This window comes from Xiphophorus maculatus, chromosome 5 (genome assembly GCF_002775205.1).
Source record: "Xiphophorus maculatus strain JP 163 A chromosome 5, X_maculatus-5.0-male, whole genome shotgun sequence".
Classification (NCBI taxonomy): domain Eukaryota; kingdom Metazoa; phylum Chordata; class Actinopteri; order Cyprinodontiformes; family Poeciliidae; genus Xiphophorus; species Xiphophorus maculatus.
In genome coordinates, this window is record NC_036447.1 from 25,305,254 (window position 1) to 25,330,335 (window position 25,082).

A 25,082-nucleotide genomic window follows, 5' to 3' on the forward strand; every position below is an offset into this window, starting at 1 on the left:
CTTTGTTACCTTCAGTTATAAAAATTTTGTATATGTCAAATATAACTCAAAAGACATTTGGGTTTACAATCTGGTGAATTGAAATTGACCTGTGTCTCTTTAAGAAGCCCCTACTCTTACCTTAAATGGTTGCCACGGGAGATTAGAGGATTGCTCAAACATTCATGAAAGAATCAAAGCATCTCTCCAGGTATGTTTTTTTTATGAGGAAATAACATTATGACATGATGAAAAGCTGAAACAGGTCAATTTAACCTTTAGGTTAAATAAAAGTACATTTCAAGCAGTGCAACAAAAGATGTCCAACTGAGCTCCCAGAATGCTAAACATTTTTTATCCAAAAATGTGAAGAGAAAAGTTGGGTTGCCATCTCTTTTTGCTGTTGGTCTTTTTAGGCCTGTGCCATTTCATACCTTTGCAGTTTGGGGAAATGGCCCCGTCTTCCATAGGCTATTTCATACGAACAATAAGTCAGTTCATGCTGCTGCTCTGTGTTTTATCTGTCATCCTGCACTGATTTTCAAAACAAGACTGCAGAACGAACGTGGATTCTGCATCCAAAAGGTCTGGACTCACGTATCAGCCAAGAGATATCACAAAATTTGCCTGCCAAGCAGAATATGCCGAAGTAATAAAGTAAAAATGTAATAATCATTTTTTACAAGTGCATTGTTTTTGTGATAACGTGGAGCCTGAAATGAATTTGAATGATACATTTGATTGACTGCACGTCGCTAGGAGAAAAGACTGATGGTAATTTGATTTACAACCCCTGGCAAAAAGTATGGAATCACCAGTCTTGGATGAGCACTCATTCAGACATTTCATGCTGTAAAACAAACTCAGATCAAAAACATGATACAATATTAAGGTCGTTCCAAAGTGCAACTTGTTGGCTTTCAGGAACACTCAAAGAAATGAAGAGAAACTATTGTGGGAGTCAGTGAATGATACTTTTATTGACCAAGCACAGGGAAATAAATATGGAATCACTCAATTCTGAGGAAAAAAGTGTGGAATCACTCAAATTGGAGGTAGAAAAAAAAGGACACACCCAGTCTATTTCCTTTCCCTAAATGGACACCTGCCCCAGATTAGATGTGCCCGTTAGTGTGCAGTTCAAAACACCTGCAGTCATGACACCTTGGAGGGCTGCTGGACGAAGTGGAGTGGTGAGAACCATGGCTCCAACAAGAGAAATGTCCCTTGAAACAAAAGAGAGGATTGTGAAACTTCTTGAGGAAGGTAACCCTTCACGCATGGTTGCTAAAGATGTGGGCTGTTCACAGTCAGCTGTATCCAAGATATGGACCAAATACAAACAGCATGGAATGGTTGTTAAAGCCAAGCGTACTGGTAGACCAAGAAAGACATCAAAGCGTCAAGACAAACAACTTAAGGCCATTTGTCTTGAAAACCGAAAAAGTACAACTAAACAGATGAAGCATAAATGGGAGGAAGTTGGAGTCAATGTATGTGACCGAACCGTAAGAAATCGCCTAAAGGAGATGGGATTTCAATACAGGAAAGCTAAACGAAAACCAGCATTGACACCTAAACATAAAAGAACGAGACTCCAATGGGCTAAGGAGAGGCAATCATGGACTGTGGATGACTGGATGAAAGTTGTCTTCAGTGATGAGTCAAGAATCTGCATTGGACAAGGTGATGATGCTGGAACTTTTGTTTGGTGCCGTTCCAGTGAGATTTATGAAGAGGCCTGCCTGAAGAAAACAACCAAATTTCCACAGTCCTTGATGATATGGGGCTGCATGTCAGGCAAAGGCACTGGGGAGATGACTGTGGTTAATTCTTCTATCAATGCACAAGTTTACATTGACATTTTGGACAGTTTTCTCATCCCTTCAATTGAACAGATGTTTGGTGATGATGAAATAATTTTCCAAGATGACAATGCATCGTGCCATCGGGCAAAAACAGTGAAGGCATTCCTTGAAGAAAGACACATTCAGTCGATGTCATGGCCTGCAAATAGTCCAGATCTCAACCCAATTGAAAACCTGTGGTGGAGATTGAAAAAAATGGTCCACAAGAAGGGTCCAACCAGCAAAGCTGATCTGGCAACTGCTATCAAAGAGAGTTGGCACCAAATTGATGCAGAATACTGTTTGTCACTCATCAAGTCCATGCCTCACAGACTGAAAGCTGTTATAAAAGCCAAAGGTGGTGCAACTAAATACTAGTGATGTATTTTGAATGGTCTTTTGTTTATGCGTTTTTCATGATTCCATACTTTTTTCCTCAGAATTGAGTGATTCCATATTTATTTCCCTGTGTTTGGTCAATTAAAGTATCATTCACTGACTTCCACAATGTTTTCTCTTCATTTCTTTGAGTGTTCCTGAAGGCCAACGAGTTGCACTTTGGAACGACCTTAATATTGTATCATGTTTTTGATCTGAGTTTGTTTTACAGCATGAAATGTCTGAATGAGTGCTCATCCAAGACTGGTGATTCCATACTTTTTGCCAGGGGTTGTAAAAGGGTGACTGATTACGTAAGCAAGTCTGAAGAACGGCGGATCAGCAATCATAGCAACAACAGTCCATTCCTTCCTATTCACACATAAATCCAGCAATAAAGTTCAAAAAGCTGCACAGAAATCTGAGAAATCTGATGTGTGCTGTTCCTTTAATAAAAACACCGGAGCATGGTCGGCTTCCAGCGAATATAACTTGGAATGTTTTCTTTGGCTTGGCAAAAATGCTCATCCAAAGTCCCTTCAAACCCAGCAACCCCTCGTATAGGTTAGTCAGAGATATTCTTCAAATCAATCAATCAATTAATCAATCAAATTTTATTTGTATAGCACATTTCAGCAGCAAGGCATTTCAAAGTGCTTTACATCATAAACACAAAAACACAAAGTCATGCAACATAGAGTCAGGTTCCATCAATAAATTTGTAATTGATTACGTTTCAAATACAATCCTAAACAGGTGAGTTTTTAGTCGAGATTTAAAGGAAGTCAGTGTTTCAGCTGTTTTACAGTTTTCTGGAAGTTTGTTCCAAATTTGTGGTGCATAGATGCTGAAAGCTGCTTCTCCTCATTTGGTTCTGGTTCTGGTTCTGGTTCTGTTCTGCATCCCCAGAACCAGAAGACCTGAGAGGTCTGGAAGGTTGATACAACAACAGCAGATCTTTAATGTACATACAGTAGGTCCAAAAATAACAACTTCAGTTTATTCTTCTTATTATTCATTTCCCGTGACTTCAGGTGAAAAATAACAGATCTGAGGTAAAAGCACCTCAGGCTTTTCATATTTTCAAACGTACATCCACACTTATTGGTACTTTTGTGTAGAATTGTATAAAAGCTTTCAGAAATTCACCTGTTGCTGGAATAGCATATTGTCACATTGTAAAACAAATATTGCTATTTTATATTTCTTATATAGAAAATATATAAATATCTATAATGAGTGTATGCATTTAACATAGAAAATATCTAACAAAAACAATACTGTGTGTAACTAAATCACAATTAGTAGAACTCCTTACCAATTAGGGGTGAGCAATATGGACCAAGTGGTAATCTACCTCTCTCTGGACCAAAGAGCTCATGACAAATATCAAGCCGTGTCCGACGTGTTCTGGGAAACGGCTCATTATCAACAGTATCTGTGCGGCTTGCGCCCTCAACCAGTCGCAGAATAATGTCTGTTTGGCAAATGGCTTTTCTCTGGCAAAAGATTTTTACCCAGGCCCAAACGACATTGTACTCCATTAGCCTAATCCTCAAAAGTGGGGGATTAAACACAGGGATTATACAGCCAAGCAGACAGTAAACAAAAGAGATGACGGGAGGCTGTGTGCTTAGCAAACAGACACACATGGCCGTCCATGCTGTGCTGGAACCCGAGGAGTGAAACACACTCCGACACACGTCGGCTGTATTACTACCTCAGTTATGACGGGAGCTGTCTCCGAGTTGAACAACCGGCTCCGACACCTTTTTTTTTGTTGTTTTTTTCCCCCACATACTGTATGTCCGTTACGACTCATTCCCAAAGGCTAGCTACCAAACGCTGAGTCACAGTGTGGACAACAAGGGCCATCATCGCACTTTAGGAGCCCGTTTCCTTTCCACTGATCCTGCAAACAAAACTAAACAGCCTGCAGATTGAGAGTCGTCTGATAGGCAATTGATGGGAAACAGCCACCTATTCATTCAAAGCTGAATACCTTTAGCAGTGATGAAGCTGAGGTTGGTTTTCAACACCTTTCATTTTATTTTAGGGCTGCAGGTAAACGATTTTTTATGTTTTCTTTTAGTAATCGATTATTCTTTTGGTTATTCCGATTAATCGAATAAAAACGGCAGATTCTGCAGATTTTTTTATTTAGCCACTTACGCTTATTTTATAAAATATTAGAAATACATTAAAAGATTAAAGCAAATTATTTTTTAAATAAGAAAAAAAAACATTTTATTGCTTGCGATGCAATGACTTCTGAGCAGAACATATTTACAGATAAAGAAGAAGTTTGTTTATCTTAAATGCAAAATGTGAACACGTTTTGTAAATTATTTGTACAGTTTTGGCTTAATTACTTCTCTGGGAGTGTTGTTCTTTCAGCAAATGGCCTTTTTTTGAGTCTGTAAACGGTTAATCGATTGATAAATTGCTGAAATAATCACCAACTAATCGAGCAAATCACAATTAATCATGATTAATACGATTAATCATGACTAATCGTAATTAATACTTAATACGATTAATGGTTTATTTGGTTTGGACGGCTTTGAAAGAGATAACAGATTAAAGCAACATTTGAAATGGTAGGTGCACTGTACACTAGACACAGAGACTGTGTAAAGTGATTGTTAAAGATCAGTTTAATAAACAACAGGATATTGTAAAATACTTCAATTCACTGATAAGTGCCTCGTAAAACTTTTATAGGTTCATTATACCTTGTCTGTAGACTACCTGTTTATATCTTTGGTATTATTTTCTTTCTTTCCTGCATGAACTCAACTTTAAAGTGTTTTACAGGTTGTGGATCTCCTTGAAAAAGACTGTTTAGTGACAATATTTGACATCTTTAAACTTCAGTCAAAAGCCCCTTTAACAAAACACTGCCTGGATCTAAAGATGTTCAGACTTCGGTATGCGTTACACAAGCCTTCATACCAGTTGTTGTCCCACCTCCGATCCAGCAGACGAGGTGGCAACAGACCCTGAACCGGGTCATGGACATGGATTCACAGAAAGGCTGGCAAATTATACGGTTCCGCAATCCTGCTGAGCGTCATAAAGACGGGGCATGTCCGGCTAAATGGGCCAATGACCAGCAGAACAGTGAAGGAAGGTTTGTGTAAATGGGTCTGAAGTAGCAACGTCTTCTGAAACTACTACTACCTCAGTCTGACAGGCAGCAGGTCCCAGCGTTTACTTAACACCTACACTAATTACAGTAATCTATAAGAGTCGTGAAATATTAATGAACAACATGCGCTCGTCAAAAAGGGAGTAGCAATTCGTCCGGCTCATGAGGTGAGACAACACACCGTACTGGGTTCACAGCGAGACAGGACACAGATTTTTAGAGACACTTTTGTGAAATGGTGTCATATCTCTATTTGTTTTCACAAACTATAAGCAGCATTTTCAAATATCAGAATATTCTAGTGCAGATTTAGCAAGATTATTCAATGACATTTTAACGCTTGTCTAATTATAATTAATTAATTTGCTAATTAATTAATTATAATATTACGTCTTAATTTAATATTTCAACAGAGTTTGTCAAATTGTGCTGAATCAGGCTGCAGCCAGGCATCATTTACTGTCAATAATTCCTGTAATGTTATCTTCGCTTTGTTTGCACTCATTCTGCTGGCAGCAAAACCGAGATGTTTTTGGAAACAAAAGGCTATTTATCAAAGGATAATTAGGATTCTGGTAGCTGAAGTTTGCTCCCGGTGTTATCAGAAAGGCATGCTGTTCCTTTGAAGTAAACCTTAAAGGGAGTAATCTATAATCAAAGGAAAAAGCACACACACACAAAAAAATCAATACTTCTGGTATAAAGCAATGGTACACATTAATCAAATGTTATTGGGCTACAGTGGACTTTAGCTTTTGCTTTAATAATTAAACAAAGTGTCATTTAAAGCTAATCACTTGTCAACTATGAAATATTTCTAGCTTACATATGCCCTTACATTTATTTTATTATTATTTGCTTTGATTTCTATGTGTAACTTCAGAGAATACCAAGACGGTAAAATACTTTTGTTGGTTTATAAATCACTCAATGGCTTAGCACCAAAATACATAAACAAAAATAAAAAAATGTTGTCAACCTTCCAGATCTCTCAGGTCTTCTGGTTCTGGTTCCGCTCTGCATCCCCAGAACCAGAACCAAACACGGAGAAACAGCATTCAGCTTCTCTTCCAGAACAGTACAAAACAGCAGAAACACTGAGTTCCTTCAAATCAAGGCTAAACCTCCACCTGTTTAGAGTTGCCTCTGATTAGTAGGAAGTGGAACATTGATCAATATATTTGATGTGTATTTGCTTGAAGATTTTGATGATGGCGTTTGACAAAACGTGGCGTCTATTGCTCATTTCATAATTGATGAGTGTATTACATTTTTATGATTCAAAGCACTTTGAACTGCGGCACACTGTTGCTGAAATGTTCTGTGCAAACAAACTCGACTCAAATCCCCAGACACAGTGATCCATTCCCCCTCGCTAGGAACCGGAGCAAACTTTTGGAAACTCTAAGTGCTAAAAACGTTTGCCTTGATTATCTGACCAGTAAAGATCCAATTGGGTTAAAAAAAAAGAATAAAAGAGGTCCATCTCAGGACTTTTGGTAATGATCTGCCTTTTTCAGTTGCACTGACCGCATTGAAGTCTTTATCACTGTCCTGTTGACATTCACAAAACCACAGCAACAATTTAGTGGGGAAAGAAAATATTCGACATTTGAGCGGCAGGAAATGTCGACGCGAGAGAGAGAAGAGTTGAACGACCAGATTTCTCTGATTTTTGACTGCAGCTGAGAGTAGAACACAAGTGACCTGCACATCTACATGCATTAGTTTTTCACATTGGTGTTCAAATGCTGAGACGAGATTCATTTGATCCAATGAAACATTTTTCGGCAAACAAAAGTCTGATTATGTCGCGGTAAATGGAAGTCATTGTTCGCCTGGGTTCCCTCCTACTTGAAAACAGAGTTGAACAGAAGAAGTGAAATGCTTGCATTGAACGTGCAAGCTACAACTTGCATGTGCAAAGTATGCAAGGCATCAAAAAGAACCTGTAGGCAACAACTGAAAAACACAAAAGTTTTACATTAAATCAGGGCATTTTACAGCTGAAAGCATCAAACAAGGGCTTTTTGTGTCATCAGACTGGGAAAAAACAAAAAACAAAAAAAATCATCCAACCAGCCTGGATAATCATCAGAAAGTGGGAGTCTGTCTGCTCTGCCTTTCCCATTTGTCTCGACTTTTCTTCTTGATACAAAACTTTCCGCGGCTCTTCCATTAGATAATGCCATTATCACAACAAAACTCATGGCAATTAAACGCCGATTACGCCAGAATTCAGAGGCTGTGCATTAGTCCGTGTTCCATCACAGAGCCATCTAATATACCTCTAATGCATTCAGATAGTAATATCTTTCTCTAATCTCTAGTAATGTTCAGTGGGGCACCTCCCCACGGATTAACCAAACCCTCTCCACTTTAAAAGCATTCTGATCCCGCACCAAAGTATCCGAGCACCTCTAGAAGGTAAATCTTTTATTCCACTTTGCTTAGAAAAAAAAACAAAAAAAAATTCCTAAATGCATTTTTGTCATGGGAAGTTGAGTGGTCAGGCCCACCAGGGTTCTTTGTTTCTTCCATAGTCGTTTGTAATCCTTGATTGGATCCATTCTGATTGAAACAACAGCACCAATCATGATTTGAAAGATAAAGATAGACGTCTGTCATTTTTACCAATCTGGTCATCCTTAGAAATAATGAACATAACCGTCACCGAGTGTATCCTGTGTTCAGGAAGAAGGGCAACTAATATCGGGTTTTCGAAGTTTGGGATTCAGGACAGAAACCAATCAGCAAATGGCTGTTTCTTAGTAAATCTGCTGGAATCCAACGTGCCCTTGTTGTGGGGCACCTCATTCCTGCTTATTTTTTAGCCATTGTATGAAATACTATTGATTTGTTACAAATTTGATTTAAAAAGGCAAAAATACTGCATGGGGAAAAGTCGATATTGATCTATAAGATGTATCCTCATCTTATAGATCAATGAGCAGCGGAGTCTCTAATGCTCAAACATTTCAACATTGCATTAAATTTAATCTAAAAGCATTTTGGCCTTATGACCCTGAAAATTATATTTGAAATACTTGATGTGACATCAACTCTTTACTGCTGCCAAACGTAAAGAGAATTATTATTTTCCTTTTGTTGTATTGTGTGTTTCTCTAAAGCTAACCAGGACTAACTTGGCATTTGGTCTTGATCCAAGTTGGGTTTATCATAAAATGAAAGCTTCTGCAGCTCCTTGGTTGAGTTATAGTGTATTATAGCTTACCTGATATGAATGTGTAATAAAGTAAGTGGGACCTAAAAATGCAAAGGTTGTACATTTACTTTCCTCTGCTATATAAGACCTCTACTAGAACAAATAGGTACTTGTGAGAAATAAAGAGAATTGTCATCAATCGAAATTGATCAATGTAAATGATGACGCTTTCAATGACTGTAGTCGTTTCTGTCCCACTATCGCAAATGTAAACATTTGAAGCGGAGTGGTCTCTTCCAAATGTCCTGGGAATGTTGCCTAAGTACATAGCACCATGAATATGAACGCTCTAAACACAAGAAAAAAAACCTAAATTCTGGGTGACTCTGCCTGTAAAGAGAAAATACATCATCACTGGAACAAATCCCCATCTGGCACACTCAGAGCTGCACGAGGGATGAGATGTCAAAGATTGTTTGTCCAGAGATTCCCCAACAATCTCATATAAATCTATAAACAGTTCTCCAACTTTGACCTTTTGAACTCCTGGTGCATGTTCCAACCATAAGTACTAAGGCCTCCAAAGCCTGCATCAATTGTACTCTAATTTATGATACCTGTCCTTGCAGACAATGGTTAGACATCGATAAGCTTTAGAAAAAGCTGAGCGATCCTTCACCTTATGTCAAGATGGAGTTACAGAGTCGCATTCAGGAACTTTATAAATAGTCAAAACAAAAGACAAAAACCCGTCGGAAATTCTCATTTCACAAAAGAATCCTACTTGGACTGATCAGAGGTGTGAATGTCAGTGTTGGTGTGAGCCATGTGATGATTTTGGGGTTATTTCCATGGCAACTGAGGAAGACTTCTGACTCCTTCCTTCCTCCTTCCTCCCACCACCAACCCACAGGATAAGGGAGGCATCGAAAAAGATTTTGAAGCCAAGACTGAAACTAAATCAACTAGAAACTGATCAAAAAAAAAAAAAAAGGTAATTACAGTTTAAGCAGTTTCCAGTATAAAGTTAAGATTCCCTTCAATAACATCACATAAGGCAATACAGGAGTTATGATTAATTTTACAATTCTATATGTGTTCCCTTAAACTGCAACAAACTACACCAGCAAAATGGACAACATAGTGTGTGTGCGGGCATGTGTGGGTGTGTGTGTGGACGTGTGTGTGTGTGCGTGTTTGTATGGTGTCAAATGCACATTTTGTCATGTCAGGCTTACAGACTCGCATGCGGTTGTAACTACTGTTGAAGCCAGAGATGATGGAGCTCAGGGAAAGTTATCATCATCATCATCAGTAGGATTATTCAGCCGTCAGTAATCCACTGCTGCTGCAGCCAATTGCAGCGATATGACAATTTTGCCGCTTCAGTTTAGATTTAGATTTAATCTGCAATAATAACTACATAAAATTTACATTTTTACACGAAGGGATATTGGTATTGTTTCAGTGTTTCTCCTGGATTTAGGTTTTAATTCCTTTTTCACTGCTCACATACTAAATTAAAAAACAACTTCAAAATCCTCCGCCTATCTGGGTTGGACAATATATTACATATTAAGTGAAAACATCCCAAAATCTCAAACTACTGTAGGGTTGTTCCTTCTTCTGCCTTTCAAAGCTGAGGGGACGACTGTTGTTAATTAATAGTACGTCAACCTTTTGTGCAGCTGCAGATCCATCATAATATTAAAGACCAGATCTGATCAATAAACGATAAGAGTAATTGGTGCTGAGATGTTGACCTGTGGGCATTCCCGTGAGCCAGTAGCCATCAGTTGAAAGCAACACATTAAATCTGCATGTTTTAATAACATCAGAACGAGGTACGGCATATGATAAGTGCCACGAAGGACCGAACTACAAACACTGAACAAAGAGGCTGGTATTACAAACTACTAATCCCAGAATGCACTGCTGACTGTCGTTAATGTCCACCACTCAAATCAGCAGGCAAAAAAGGCAATGATCTTCAGTGAAGTAAGACAAGTTGCACTATGTGATGTTAAGAGTAATAAAATTTTAGCAAGTAAAAGAAAAATCTATATAAATCCCTTAAATGACATATAGAGAAGTAAGGATAATTTAAAGACGTACATGTAAGTCTAATTATGAACACCTTTAAACATAGAGCACAATTACTAATCTGGTCAAATCTGAAGATTGTTTTTTTTTTCTGAAAAAGTCAGATTTATTTGAACAAAAGCAAAGTTTAAAGTTTGAAGGAAAACACCTAGAATGTAAATATAGACTTATATAATATAGACTGCCGTTTTCCTCCTCATCCAGCACAAAACCGACCAACCTTAAGCTTATGCAAAACCTTTATGTTATTAATACATAAAATGACAAATCTCTGTAGAAGCTTAATGAACCCCATTTTCTCAGTTCTATACCACAGATGTCATAAAACAAAAGCAAAAGGCTTTCATAACCTAAAGGTATAGCAGAGAAACAGCCGCAACCTGTCGGTCTAAAAGCAAAGATTATAATCCAACAACAGAAGAAAACATGCAGTCTATTACAAGATGGCGTTTGTGCAGATAATGGCAAAGCGATTATCGCAGTATGTCATACAGTTTGTCCTTTTCACTTGTTCTCGTGCTGTTTTAAAAAAAGAACGTTGCATAAAAAGACCTAAAATCGCCTGCGGCACTGTCAGCGGTAAGTGAGAAAAATAATGGATGCAAAATTGGTGTAGTGCCCTGAACTTCAGAGGAATTTTAGTTTGTTTTTAGTTTTGTTTTTTCATATTTTGAACGTTACTGAACTAGTCACATTCTGACACCACTGACATCATTTACGCACAGTATCAGTGACTATTCTTTCCACAGCCGCCTCCTAATGTGAAAACAGGATTTGCTATGTTGAACGGGTCCGTAACAAATCCTGTCTGCCACAAACGACGTAGAAAAAGCAAAGCACGCAGGTGTTCTGGTCAGATGGCATGAAAAGTTAACATTATGGAGCACATGATGCAAAATGCTAAACGTAGAGGGACGCTAACACTGCGCATCACCCGAAACACACCAATTCATTCGTAAAAGAAGGCGGTGGCAGCATCATGCTGTGGGGATGCTGTGATTCAGCAAGGACAGGGAAGCTGCTAAGAGTTAAAGGGAAGACGGATAGAAAAAAATAGAGTATGATACTGGACCCTAAACATGTGATCAAATCAGAATATTCATGTGTCAGAATGGCCCAATCAAAGTTCAGACCTAAATGAACAGATTTATAAAGTGCTATTTAAAGCAATCGAGTTTGAGATATTTTTTCTAAACAGAAACAAAAATGTCAGTAAAATTATTCAAAACTGATGGAGAAACAAACTAAAGGACTTACAGCTGTGACTTTGAATTAAATTTAAAAACTGCTGATAAGGAATGCACCCTACACTAATCAGTGTTTTGTTTTTTTTTCCAATAAATGTCATATTGGTCGGTCACATACAGTCCAATAAAAAAACAAATAAAAAGGTGTGCTCTAACACAATCAGACGTGGAAAAATGTGAAAAGGTTGGTAAAAACTCTTTTGCAAGCCAGTGTGTGTCACAGTAAGGACTCTGTGAATGCAATTCAGAGTTTAGGTGGGAATGAAAAACTCCAACCAGACGCAAACCAATAGGCGCTGTGTCTGATTAACATTAAGATGCCCAAAGTAAAGCTTTTTTTTTTTTTTTAAGCCATCATTTAAGCAAGCAGTGTGCCTTCTCCGGTTTTTAGCTTTTGTTGAATGTCTTCCAGCTCCACTTTGTCGGTTGTTGTAACAGCAACGTGTGTCTGGGATACGTGATTGATTTATTGTGCAGTGCGCGGTGCTTGTTACAATTTAATGTAGACTGACGCCTTACTTTCCTTCTTTTCTCAACAGAATAAGCTGGTAAATCCTCTATTTAGACTATAATAAGTAGATTATCACAACTTGATGTCACACATTCTCGTTTGGCTTTCTCTGTGTATGTATTGTAGGCTTATTAAACACACCACATAAGCCCTAAACCGACCCAACCATCAAGCAAATAATTTCGGCTCCGACGTCAGACCAGGCTCAGGAACATAAATTTTAACTAAAATCCATTTTTGCCTTACCGCAAGTCCTCCCCGTTCCTACTGAAACATCAAAAATGAATCAAAACAATCAGGTCTCTCAGGTTGGGACAAAATCAATTCAGCTAATCATGATTAAAAAAAATAATACCTGATGCACGTTTCATCTCCGTTTGCTGTCACAAGTAACGATAATATAACAGCTATTTTTGCTGTCAAGTCTCATAAAGCTAACCCGCCACAATAAAAATAAAATACAACCATCCTCGAGGGCCCAAAGTGCAGAGTGAGACTCTAACTCTTTGGCTCGCCGTGATGTATCTGGAGATTCTCAACTTCAACCCATAATGACCCCGCTGCCAGAAACATCCTCCTGCAGGAGCTCAAAATCTGCATAAACACAGAGCAGCCTCTGCAACATAAAGCTGCCGCTAGATCCTTTCCTCTTTCTTCACACTCCCTGCACACCGTCTGTTTAAAAATAGATTTTGTTTCCCAGTTTACTTCTGTGAATGTGAATCGGCGACGATGGAAGTTTTGGCGAACGACTACGAAATCATCCAGCATCCGAGTAGACATGTAGTGACAAAAAGAAAAAAAGACCATCCTGTGATGTTTATCTTTCTCTTCGATCATGACAAGCAGATCCGAAAATTGGGATCGCTCAGACGGGGTGTGGGATAAGCCCTTCGGCGGGAGCGCAGACGTCATCCCACCCGTGGCTGCTCAGCTGGTCCTTTTCCTGCTTCTGAAATCCCCTTATCAATCCACCAGGCAGATTTGTGCCACGGTATGCCGGTATGCAATCAGGAAGGGAACTCGGCTTTGGTGTATCACAAAATGCAGGTCGCAGAGGATGCAGTTCCTCTTGAGCAGAAAGCGGGAGACGGACAGATTTTAACCAGGTAGTGGTCCGGCTCTCAGCAGAAAGCCAATCTAATCTAGGTTTGAAAGCCAGGAAAGATGCAGTGTAGCGTCAAAGAGACATAAATAACAACACGGATATATTTTGCGGAACATGAATGCTGAGTTAAAAAATATTTGACTTCTTCTTAGTTTCTTTGAGGCCAACAACTGGTACTAGCATCACAATTCGTCAACGGTAATATCATCTTACATACAGCACCAAGTACTCTGAGGACCATTTTGAACCCAGTGCAGCATTTAGCCCAAATGCATAGAGGGAATTAAGGTGATAAATAATGCATGCCGTCATAATGGATTAGTCTAATCTTAATGCAGCTGCTCTGATTGATTGTTGTGAAACAGGAAGAGAGGCAAGAGGCTTTCAGAAAAATTCAAAATGCTCAGAGATCTCACTTCTACAATGCCTTAACTGGTCGGGAAAAAATGCTAACTGGAAACCAGTTAGAGTTTGAGAGCCTTGGTAAAATGTGTTTAAACAGAAATGTCTGATACTTATGATTGATTATTTGACTTAATTTTATTCATAACCTTTCTTTACGGTAAAGTGATGTCATTTCATAATGGAAACATAGGTAAAGAGACACAACTAACATGAACTTTCTATCCTGCTCTGACCAGCTCCACCGAAGTTGAAATATCCTCCATTTTCTCAATATCACCGTCTCTTTCACTTCTTATTACAAAGTGGAAGGGGTGGAGTCACAAGACTACAGACCACACATAACAGAGCATCTTAACCCTCCCGCAGTCATAGCGCAACGCTCAGGCGGAGTGCAGCAAATGTCACGGTTGGACTGCAGGGAAGCAGGGAAGTAGGGAAGCAGAAGTGGGAGGTTTGTCCCGTCAGACCGTCAGTTCCCGAAACCACACCCACAAAAAAACTTTTTAAAGTGCACGCTGGGTCAATGCGACCCTGTCGGATTGTGCACAGTAAAAAAAACCTGTTTCTTAAGACCGCAGGACAGATAAGGGGATATGAGCATGGCCAAATGAGACAAAAAACACTTTTCATTTTCTTAAAACAGAAAATACCGACATGAACAAAATGCCATCGGTCATTGTCAAAAATTTCAGTTCATTTTTGGTTTATCGCCTAGGCCTACTAAAATAAGCATATTTCTTTAAAAGTGCACTGAGAGTGAATGCATGGGGTGAACATTCAAACTCAGAAAACTCCAAGCTGGGACTCAAACCCAGCGCCTCATTTTATTTTCAACTTCTTAACAGACTTACTGGCCCTTCAAATCTCTGTTAGATAAAGGCATTTATCAAGAAATACAATTCTACAGGTTACAATTAGAATGTTTTTTGGTTTTTTTAGGTGAATTAGCAAGGCATTTAAGAAAAAATAGACAATTAAAGTCATTCCACGGGAAATCCAAACACAGAAACAAACACTGCGGTTTGCACTCAACATAGCGTCCTCGGTGAAGTCGCTGATTTGATAGCATCTGCAGGACATGTGCGTCCCCAGATAATGCTCTTATGTAATCCAAATATGCCCGTCTCCGGAGCTCGAGCAAATGTCCTCCAATAAACAGAATGTATGCCATGCATAGCAGGAGCTATCTTCAGAGAACCAAGGATCTCCTCTAAATATAGCCGTCCCCCTCGGTGAACTCTGCGCCAGTCATTCTCCGTCTCATAAACGTCCACTCAAACATACACTTGAGTGACAAAAGGTCTCGTCACCCAAATATTCATCTACTGTATGCAGGGCTGTCTGACTGTAGGCTTAAAAGGTATTAACAGTGTAGCAGGGAGACGTTTCAGAGTCCAGATGGCACCATGAGCCTTTTTCATAATAGAGCTTCCTGCAAAAGAACAAATACTTGATGAGCCATTTCCTTTGTTTACCATCAGGGGATGGAACGGCTACATATGTTTGTGCCGTTGTAAAACACACAGACATCATCTTTCATCCCGATAGTGCACGGCAAAGGTCAGAGGGTGACTTCCTGTCAATAAAGAGCTCAAGAAACACAAACGCTGAGTTGAGAGGAAAAGAAAGTTACGTAAACGTTACGAGCTGCGTCCGATCGAAGCTCTTTGAAATGAACCGCTACCTCTGTTGCAAGAATACCGGAGATTTGAAACAGATGGGAAAAAATAAATAAAAAAGAAAAAACAGAGAGCGGGAATGAAAGCATGAACAAAAGCGGGGTCAAGAAGGTAGCAGAGATAAAGCAACAGATGTTGCGGTGCGGGCATGGATTCATAACCCCGGCCGAAGCCCAGGGCTTACGACAATCCCAGAACGAAAGGGATTTTCTATCTCCACCATAAACCACTTTCTTTCTTTTTTTTCCTGGTTTTTAGCCGTGGAACATATAAGCAATTATATAAAGAAAAACCCAATTTGCTCCCAAAATCTCCAGATAAATAAATAAGGTCCTTCAGCCTTAAACTTACTTCTCTGCAATTACGGACCCATTGTGTTGAGAAAAACACACCTAGGAAAGCAATGCAGCTTTGTCCTCATGCTTGAATAAATTTAGAAAACCCAGCATGTGAATGCTTACTCATAAAAAATGAAAATGATTTTATAGAAATCAGGTTTTCAAAAAATCCACGCAATGCTCTGAGATATGGTTCGAAACGTTGTGACCGATAAAAAATATTTACCGATATTATATAGTTTTCAACATTTTCGATACCTTGAGAAAAACCCACCACACCGCTGATTCCACCGCTGCTTCAGTTGAACTACCCACAATCCTGTGCACTATCCCTGTCACATGACCAAACAAATACTGCATGACAAAACCTCCTCCCCGTCCAGAACGAAACAGAAATTAGTATTGGTTGTTGATATCGGACCGGTTTTATTATTTAAAACGATAACGATGTTTTTGAGGGGGGGTTTAAATCCCCAATGTCGGCCGATAACGATGTTTGGGTCTCTGTGGCTGCAGTAAAATATTTGAACTAAGGATCCACGATATATCCACACTAAAATAAACATCTTTGGAAGAGGTATTTGTTTAAAAAAAAGCCCCAAAAAAACAAGAATAATGCAAATAGGCAACTCAGATGTGTTGCCTCGTGTGATGTCACCAATAGTAGGTGCGGAAGCTCCTTTTTGGGATGATAGATTTATCTTTATTAAAGAATAGTTTACAATAAAATAGCAAAACCAAGAGAAAACCTGACCTTGGCACATTGTTCTGCAGATGATAAACTACAGTATATCTAAAGTGAGCTTGATTGATTTTTATCGACACGTCTGGCATTCAGCTCTAAGGGCTTCTACAGATGTAGGAAAGCTTTAAAGCATTATATGATGTGATTGAAAGACAAACCTGTGGCTAAATGTCTGTAGCTACAGAAAGATGACTACTTTGCTCAACATGTACATGAGAGAAAAAAAAGGGAGTTTCATCAGACCACCGTTCATGCCGGGTTAAAAGAAAAACCGCAATTGTAGTTGAGTTTGCCTCACTATCAAAGCAGAAGAGAAACAAAGAGCTTGAACTGATTAAAAACACCAGTTGTTATGGTAATGTTATTTGCCAGTTTTGTTTCATTTGGAGCCTTTAAAATTCATCTTATTAGATATTCAGCTGGTGTGTGCTACAGCAAGGTCATCAAAGTCAAACCCAGAGGAGGTTGGGTTCCTTCAAAACAGGAAAGCTCATTAGCCTCCACTAGCATCAGAGAAAGTGAGAACGTCTCCAGTGAATTTGGTCAAGAATAATTTGCCAACAAACCACAGAGGAGAGCAAAGGTCTTATTCCTGAAATCATATGACTGCAGCTCTATCAAGGCAAATTATCTGTATTAACAGTAGTTTGCAGAGGTGAAAACGAGGCTTCAGAGACCAAAAAGAAGAAACAAATCATTTTTCTGACCCCACAAGCAGCTCAGTGGCTCCACATATGTTGCTTGCTTTCAAAAGAGGCATCTTATAGAACCACAACTACATCGATGTTTGCAATTATTGCCATTTCAGACTGAAGCCAGCAGGAACGGACTGTTGCAAGAATTAAATAGAGAGAGAGAAAAAAAAAAAAAAGATAATTCAAAACACAACTGCAGGGAAGATCGATGCACTGGCGGAGAGTTCTACAAATGTTTTCGTTTTATTTTAAGCTCTAAGTGGCTGCAGTCAATTAGCCTGACATCTCCAGACCCACATGGAAATTAGAATTGGACCTCTTTATTTTTGTGGTTCATTCCCAGGGGGCTGTTATCAGCAGACAAAACGAAACACCTCACATTACAGATGGGACCAAAAAAAAAACATCTACTGAGAAGAGCACTGGACAAAATGGCTGCAGTGTGTGCTAAGCAAATTAAGCCATCTTTAGGATGTAAGCCTAATGTGGCAGTAAATTAAAGAAAATACACTTCTGATATATGATATTGTATGTTTTTACATTCCTCCAAAAAAACCTATAATTTTTTTTAATTACAAAATAATTTGGGGTATTTTTTTCTAAAAATAAAAAAAAGCACAAAAGCGTTTTTTTCTTGTATATTTTTTAAAAAATAAAACACACCTAAAAAAAAAAGAAAGAAAGAACGCCCCGATAACAACTACCCATATTAATATAGTTGCTATGGCAAATAATTGACATTTACTTTATTGTTGTTTCTATTATCATTTCTTTATTTGTACAAGAAAGTCTCTTGAGACTCATTGTCTCATTTACAAGAGACACCTGTTACATACATAACAGCAAATAAAGATGATATCCTTTTAAAAATGATTACAATGCATTATCAACAGAAGGATTTTCACTGATAGCAAAATACAAGTGCCTACAGACACATTTTCAAGTCCTTTTATAGATATTACATATTATATTTCCCTACTGTTTCCAAACCGTGGAACAACGAGCACGCTGCTGACATTAACTTCCCTGCTTCAGTTGGACACCCCAACAATAAAACGTTGCATCACTTTCATTATGTCATGACCAAACAAATAGCACATGGCCAATACCAATGAGTTGAAAAAAATAAAAATAAAAAAATCAGTCGATACCTATCTTAATGCCAATATCAAGCATCAGTACTGGCCGATGTATCTTTCATCCTTGAGTGACACCCTATTTTTCTGCTGATTCAATACACAGATTCCTAATAAAATTCTATTACTTTAACAATATCATCAAAATATGTTTCTTATGTCGCAATTTTTGTTCTGAAATAGTACCGGACCAGGAAGGGCTGATCAGAAACACATCAAATCCAAGGGTCACAACTGTTTTACGTTGCAACTGAAACACGAGTTCATAAATTTACCTCTTAAATTGGTCGGTGATGACAAAATAACACAATCTACACCGTCCTTTAAAACATAACTCAGCAAAGGACTGTATGAGGAGAAGAAGAAAAAAAACTTGCTCAGGAAGTGAATGCTCTCACATATTATCTCAGTAAGTATAGACTACGGACGCCCACAAGGAGAGCACTTGACCCTGCGAAAACTTGGGCTGCCTGAGGCCCAGCTGAACGCTGCAGCTTGCTTATGAATACATTTAGCTGACTGAATATGATTCAGGTCACAGAACAGGATTAACTCCAGTGGATTAAACTCTGATAAAACCAAGTAATAAAAACTAAATGGAAATCCCCTCCACCCCCTTGTCTGGGTCCCCAAAGAGCCCCAACTGCCAAAGTCTCCACAGACGTAGTGTGATCTTAACAAGATTTGGATGGTAAACCAGCTGAGTGACATGAGGACAAATTGCCGGGCTGTATTACATCATTGTCCAAATGGTGATTGGAGACATCCTGCCGCACAAGCACAACAGGCCGGGCGCTTGAAACAAGACTCCGCCGCAAATGTTACGGCGGACGCTCAGGGCACAGATACGATCTCCAAACGCCGTTTGTTTGTTTCCACAACAATAAATTGACAGCGACGTTTTATTTTAAGAGTCATGTCGAAGAGTGATGGAGTCATCTGCACTTGTTTGCATTTCTGGCAAAGATCGGTAAAAAAAAAAAGCCTTAAAACCGAATCGCACAGACATAATCCCATAACTTAAAGGCACCCTTAATTTCTCTAAAGAAAATGTAACTAAAGCATTTTCTTTATTAGCCTGAGCTTCTAAATTAGCAATCCATGACTTTCTCTTTCTCCTGGTGGTGCAAATCACATGAAACAAAAGCCTGGTTCTCTTAATCATTCTCCAAAAAGGGGTAACACAAGTGAACATGTCTTTCAAGCAATTTTATAACACAGGAAAAGACGACAGGAAAACAGCTCGACAGAAGATGTTTATCATGCCATCACAAATCACGAGGACGAGAAAATATCCTAAAGCTCAAAGACTATTCACTAAGTATTGCCTGTGACTTTTGCTCAAAATCTGGGCTTTGATTAAAAGAGCCTAAACCTGAGCTTATTGAGAGTAAATAGTCCATGTAGTCCTGCAGGTTCAATTATAGAAAAGCACTTTACTGGTGAGTACGATAAAGGATGTGTGGTGATGCGGGCCCCCCAAAGCCTCTGGGAACACAGCATTACTGACTCTTGGAAATATCTGCACATTTTCGATAAAAATCTTTGGGCCTCTGTAAATCAACACTTTCAACACAATGAAGCAAAATACATGATAAAATCAGGACGTGTACGGTTCTCTAGACACGTCTTGGTTTATGGATTTCTCATTTCCCTGAGGGATCTAGAGAGATCATTCAAAGAGGAATCTTCTACCGTTCCTCTCTGTCTGCTTGCTCACACCTTGTGCTGTGTCATACGGAGAAGACTAAGTGGTCATTTCTTGACAAAGTGGTTTGTGCAAAGTATTATGTGTTGATTATTGTAAAACTTTGTGTTTATTTTACGGCTTTTCACACATTTTTGCCAGGTTGGCAAAAATGTGCCAGGTTGGCTTTTCACACATTTTAGAGGTTGTTGTTTATTATGCTGCCGTTTCTTCGCTTTTTGTGATGTTGTAGCTGAACCAAGGCCCTTTTGTTTTTCTTTATAACAGCATCATGACAGCCAGCAGCAGCTTAATCTATAACCACTTTACTAACGCCTCATTAAGACTGTTTACTTCCGTAATCAGTCCGTTCTGCCAGTTAGTTTACGGATCAATTCGTTACAGTTTGCATGAAATGTTACAGTTAGGTTCAACGTGATCACATGAACTTAAAAAATGCCCAAAATAACATATTTAAAGTGCTTCTGTGGATTGCATTTCAAACCTCGGCATATACTAGAATTGATAACTCTAGATTTTTTTCATACCAAGACTTCGATTTCTTTTATTTGCTCGCTTTCTTTTCTAAAAAATATTTTCAAAAAGTGACTTTTATTTCAATCCTCCTTTCTATGAGAAGTACGGCGGAGTGTAAGGGTCAGACTTTGACCGTTTTTATTTAATTATGAAGACATAGTCATAATATTAGCAGGAAAGAAGACGCAATCTTACTAGAAAAAAAAGTCTTTAAATTACGAGAAAGAAGTTAATTTATTGTAAAAAAAAAAAAAATCCGACATGACTCGATCAATTCACGTGATTCTTTCTTTGAAATAGGCAGTTGCTTGCACAATCGCTTAAACTGATAATAATTTGATAAAGTGGTTTAGTTATTTATTTGCTAAAAGATTGAGGATTACTATTATTATTTTTTTTTTCATGTGTGAGTTCACACGACCTTATTCTCCTTTGATTATAACTTTATTCGTGTAATAGTGCAACTTTAATCTCATAATTTAAAAAAAAAAAACAAAAAAAAAAAAACCTGGCCCTAACATTTGTCGTAGAGCTGACCTGAATTCAAAGTCCAAATAAGTGGCTGTAAAACACGCTCGTGAAGCAAGATGGCCGCCCAGAACCTATGGTGACCCAAAGAGTTCACTGGTGAAAAAAACCCATGATTTTCCTTTAATTAAATCTTCAGAGACTAAAAAAAGAAATATTGATAAATTGATCAAATCGATTTATCGCTCAGTCCTCATTTCCTGCTGTTAAACCGAGAGATGAATTCATCGCTTCAGCATTTCTTTCAGAAGTACGACATTCATTTAACTGCAATGTAAAACTCACTCGATAGTGTATTACTGCTCACCTCGGCCTATTCTCGGAAAAGAGACATTTGCAAGGCTGACAAATTAAATGTCACTGTAGTTATAGAAATGCCACTCTCCATTTCTCCGGTATCACTTTGTCATTCAAGCGGTGACTAAGAGGCCGACTCTGCTGGAGAACCTGACCCTCGTTTTATGGGATCGTAAGTTTAATATTTGATAGCTTAGCACACGTTATAAAACAGGGACCTTTCTCTCTTCGAATAGCTTCAGTGTAACTAATCACCTTCATCTCGATAAGGCAGGATTATTATTTATGCAACAGGTCAGGGCATTGATTTATGATACGAGGGGGTAAGAGAGAGGAGAGAGAAGAAAAAAGGAGAGAGACGGCCTTTGCTGGTGCATTAGTGTCGAAGGTAAAAGGAAAATCGTCTTCTGTGTCCGCTTCTTTAAAAACGCCGTCCTTCCAGAATCTCTGTTTGTGGTAGCGAAAGCTGTGGCTGTGACGACGAGAGCTAACTGTGAAGGCAGAGGAGTGGGCTCAGGGACGCGCTGACGATAATGTCAGGTTGTGGGGAGGGAGGAAGAAAAAAGAAAAAAAAACATGCTGGTTTATCAACACTCTAAACACCTCAGACTGATTCATGACTGGTTTCAAGTGGAAGGTTGCTTCTCCGTTTCTGTGAGAGCGGATCACACGAAGGCGTGGGCGTCGAGTTGTTAGCAGTCAGGCCTCGGGGGGGGGGGGGGGGGGAATAGTCACATTTAAATGTTCGCACGGGCTAATAGGCATGATAATTTACAATTTCATTTCCATGATGCGTGCCTCAGAGGACACACGCATGGTGCAATGAACCGTCCACGTCTGACTGCGTGATGAGTGGATGATTGGACGTCTCGCTCGCTTTCGTTCCGAAGAAAGCTGATTGCGAATCGTTGACGTCTAAAGTTTTCAATTTTGCTTTGTCTTCAAGAGAAAATGTTTTTAATGAAAGCATCCACGAATCATTCCATAGAGAGGTAGTTGCTCCACACTGCTGGTCAGCTGGATGATTTGAGACTATTTTGGCCTTCTTTTCTTTCATAAGTTCAGCTTTTTGGAAGCTGAATTCATGACTGCATGCCGTGTATTTTTTTGGAACGAAATAATAGAGAATGTAATGTGATTTTGATTGCCAGTTTTTGCATTTGCATTTTTCCTAGTTAAAGATTTTTTGTTAAATTTATGGTTTTGCACATGTTGTTGCCCATCAAATGACAGATGTTGGATCTGTTGCCATAACAGATTGTCATAAAAGTAACACTGTTTTAACACATTCAGCGAGACACAAGCCATAAAAAGTCGACTGCAAGGTCTACGTGAGCAAACAGCGCAACTAAAGGATAAAAATTTCTGTTTATCCTAGCATTGAACATCGAAATCCTCAACATCACATCATTCTCACTCCAGCCCAAGCCTAAAATACGTTGCAACTTTTAAGATTTAATTCCACATAAACTTTCAGGTAAATACACCATTGCTCACAGTTATTATTAATACTAATGTCAATAATTGACATTATTGTGCTTCTACTTTCTATGCTTCTGATACTGTGCCAAATAAGAATGCAACCTCAAACTAAGCCAGGCTTCCACAGATTATTTGAACATCTTGACTAATTGATATGTCCACCAAAATATTGATATTATTTTAGAAATTACACATGCTGCTGAATTTCTGCAGAGAATCCCAATAAAAACATTATCTAAAGTCATGCTATGCTATGCACATGCTCTGTCTGCACCAATGAAAATTAACTTAACTCGGCATGCCGAATGCTTAAAGCGACTTCAACTAATATCAGCCCGACCTAATTTATCATTAATTAAGCAAATACTAATTTGACCAATTATTTGGCCACTGTGTGTACAGCAACAAACATTTGTCCCCAGATGACAATCATCAAGTACGGAAAACATACTGCAACAGAAACATACTCTGTCCTGACGCAGTAGGACAGCATTAAATACGTCACCTTTGATCCCAATAAACAGAAACTATACAAAATGGGTTAAGGCTGTCCTGCTACGCATATGGGGAAGCGCTCAAAGTTTTAGCAAAATTTGTTGTGTATCTTTGTATTTTGACCCATGTAAAATGTGTTTTCAGATATGGTAAGATGTGTGGCGAAATGAAAAACAACGCGAGAGCAACATACGGTACACCACCCAGGCAACAAAAAAGGAAGCACGAATGTAAATAAAAATTATGAGAACTTTTTAATAGAATAGAAAAACTGAAAACGTAACTATACTCTCACTATAGTGTTGTTGGGGTTTTTTAAGGATAAAATATTGAATAGTAATCTTTATGGATGAGAAAAATTACAGATGTAATATTGTATTAAATCATTCCTCTCAACTGAATTTATTTATAAGTACAGTAAGTGATTCATCTGGGGACACTTCCAGGCAGACTCTGATTTTGGCAAGCCTAAGGATTTCCACATTAGATAAATACTTCTGAGGTTTAGCGTACTTAAGCTGATATAAAACCCAGCTTTAAAGACCCGAGTGGTGGCGAGGAAACTTTCCAGCTTTACAGTATTTCTTTCTTCCATTTCACTTTTTTCCATCCCACTGTTTTAATGAAACCGTCTCATCTTTTGGTTTTGCCAAACCAAAACACCCATTTCTTTCCTTTGATAAAGATTTCTTCAGAAATAAATGATGAATAAATGTTCTGACGAAGGTTCCCTTCTATACGACACTCATGACTATTTAAAAACTAATTCAATTCCAATTCCTCTTATGATTAACTGAACACAGCTCAACAAAATACAAGCCAAATACACGAGTTCTCAAAGGTCACATGACTAATATCTGAATGAAAACAATCAGCATCTGGATCTTAGTGCGGTGCTGGAAAATCTGACTAACAGGCCCAATTCAGCTTTGACCCTATTCTTCTTTTTTTTTTTTAACAAGGTAACAACAAAGAAAAACAAACTCACACTCCCATTACCACCAGATATTCACACGTCCCTTTGCCAAAATAGCTTGAAATAAAGTGGAAAAGCATCAAAAAGAACAAGTCCAAATGTATGGACATAGTCATATAAGGAGCCTAATTTCAAAACAGATAGCAACACGTTTAAAGCTTAAATGTCTCTCTCACACACACACACACACACGCACACGCACACACACACACACACGCACACACACACACACACAGAGATACAAACAATTAGTTTTTACCTTGGCACTGGAATCCTTGCTTTCCAAATCCCCTGTGAAAAAGAGAGGAGACTGATTTGAATGGCTCTTACTGTTTAAAACACTGAATAACGTATTCATTCACACGTGGACCCATTCACACCGCATTCATTCCAAGGACGCAGCTGTTAAATCATGAGCTTTGCAGAAATTTGACCATTTTTTACAGTTTCATCTTGAGAAATTTGGAAAAGTGAATAAAAATCTGATTTGAGTAATTCAATTTGAACAGTGTTTTATGTTTTACATATATACTGTATATTTCTGTTCATTTTGATGATTGTGGCTTATAACTAATTCAGCTTCTCAGAGAAT

At 38.5% G+C, this 25,082-nt stretch overlaps 1 protein-coding gene across 2 annotated transcripts in view; it reads right to left on the minus strand.

Annotated features, from left to right (window-relative positions):
* prkca (protein kinase C alpha) overlaps positions 1-25,082 on the minus strand; it is a 141,039-nt gene that overhangs the window by 112,970 nt on the left and 2,987 nt on the right. For both annotated transcript variants that reach the window (XM_023334318.1, XM_005807880.3), the window contains exon 2: positions 24,750-24,781. In XM_023334318.1, coding sequence (XP_023190086.1) covers positions 24,750-24,781 — 32 coding nt within the window. The remainder of the gene's footprint in view (positions 1-24,749; positions 24,782-25,082) is intronic.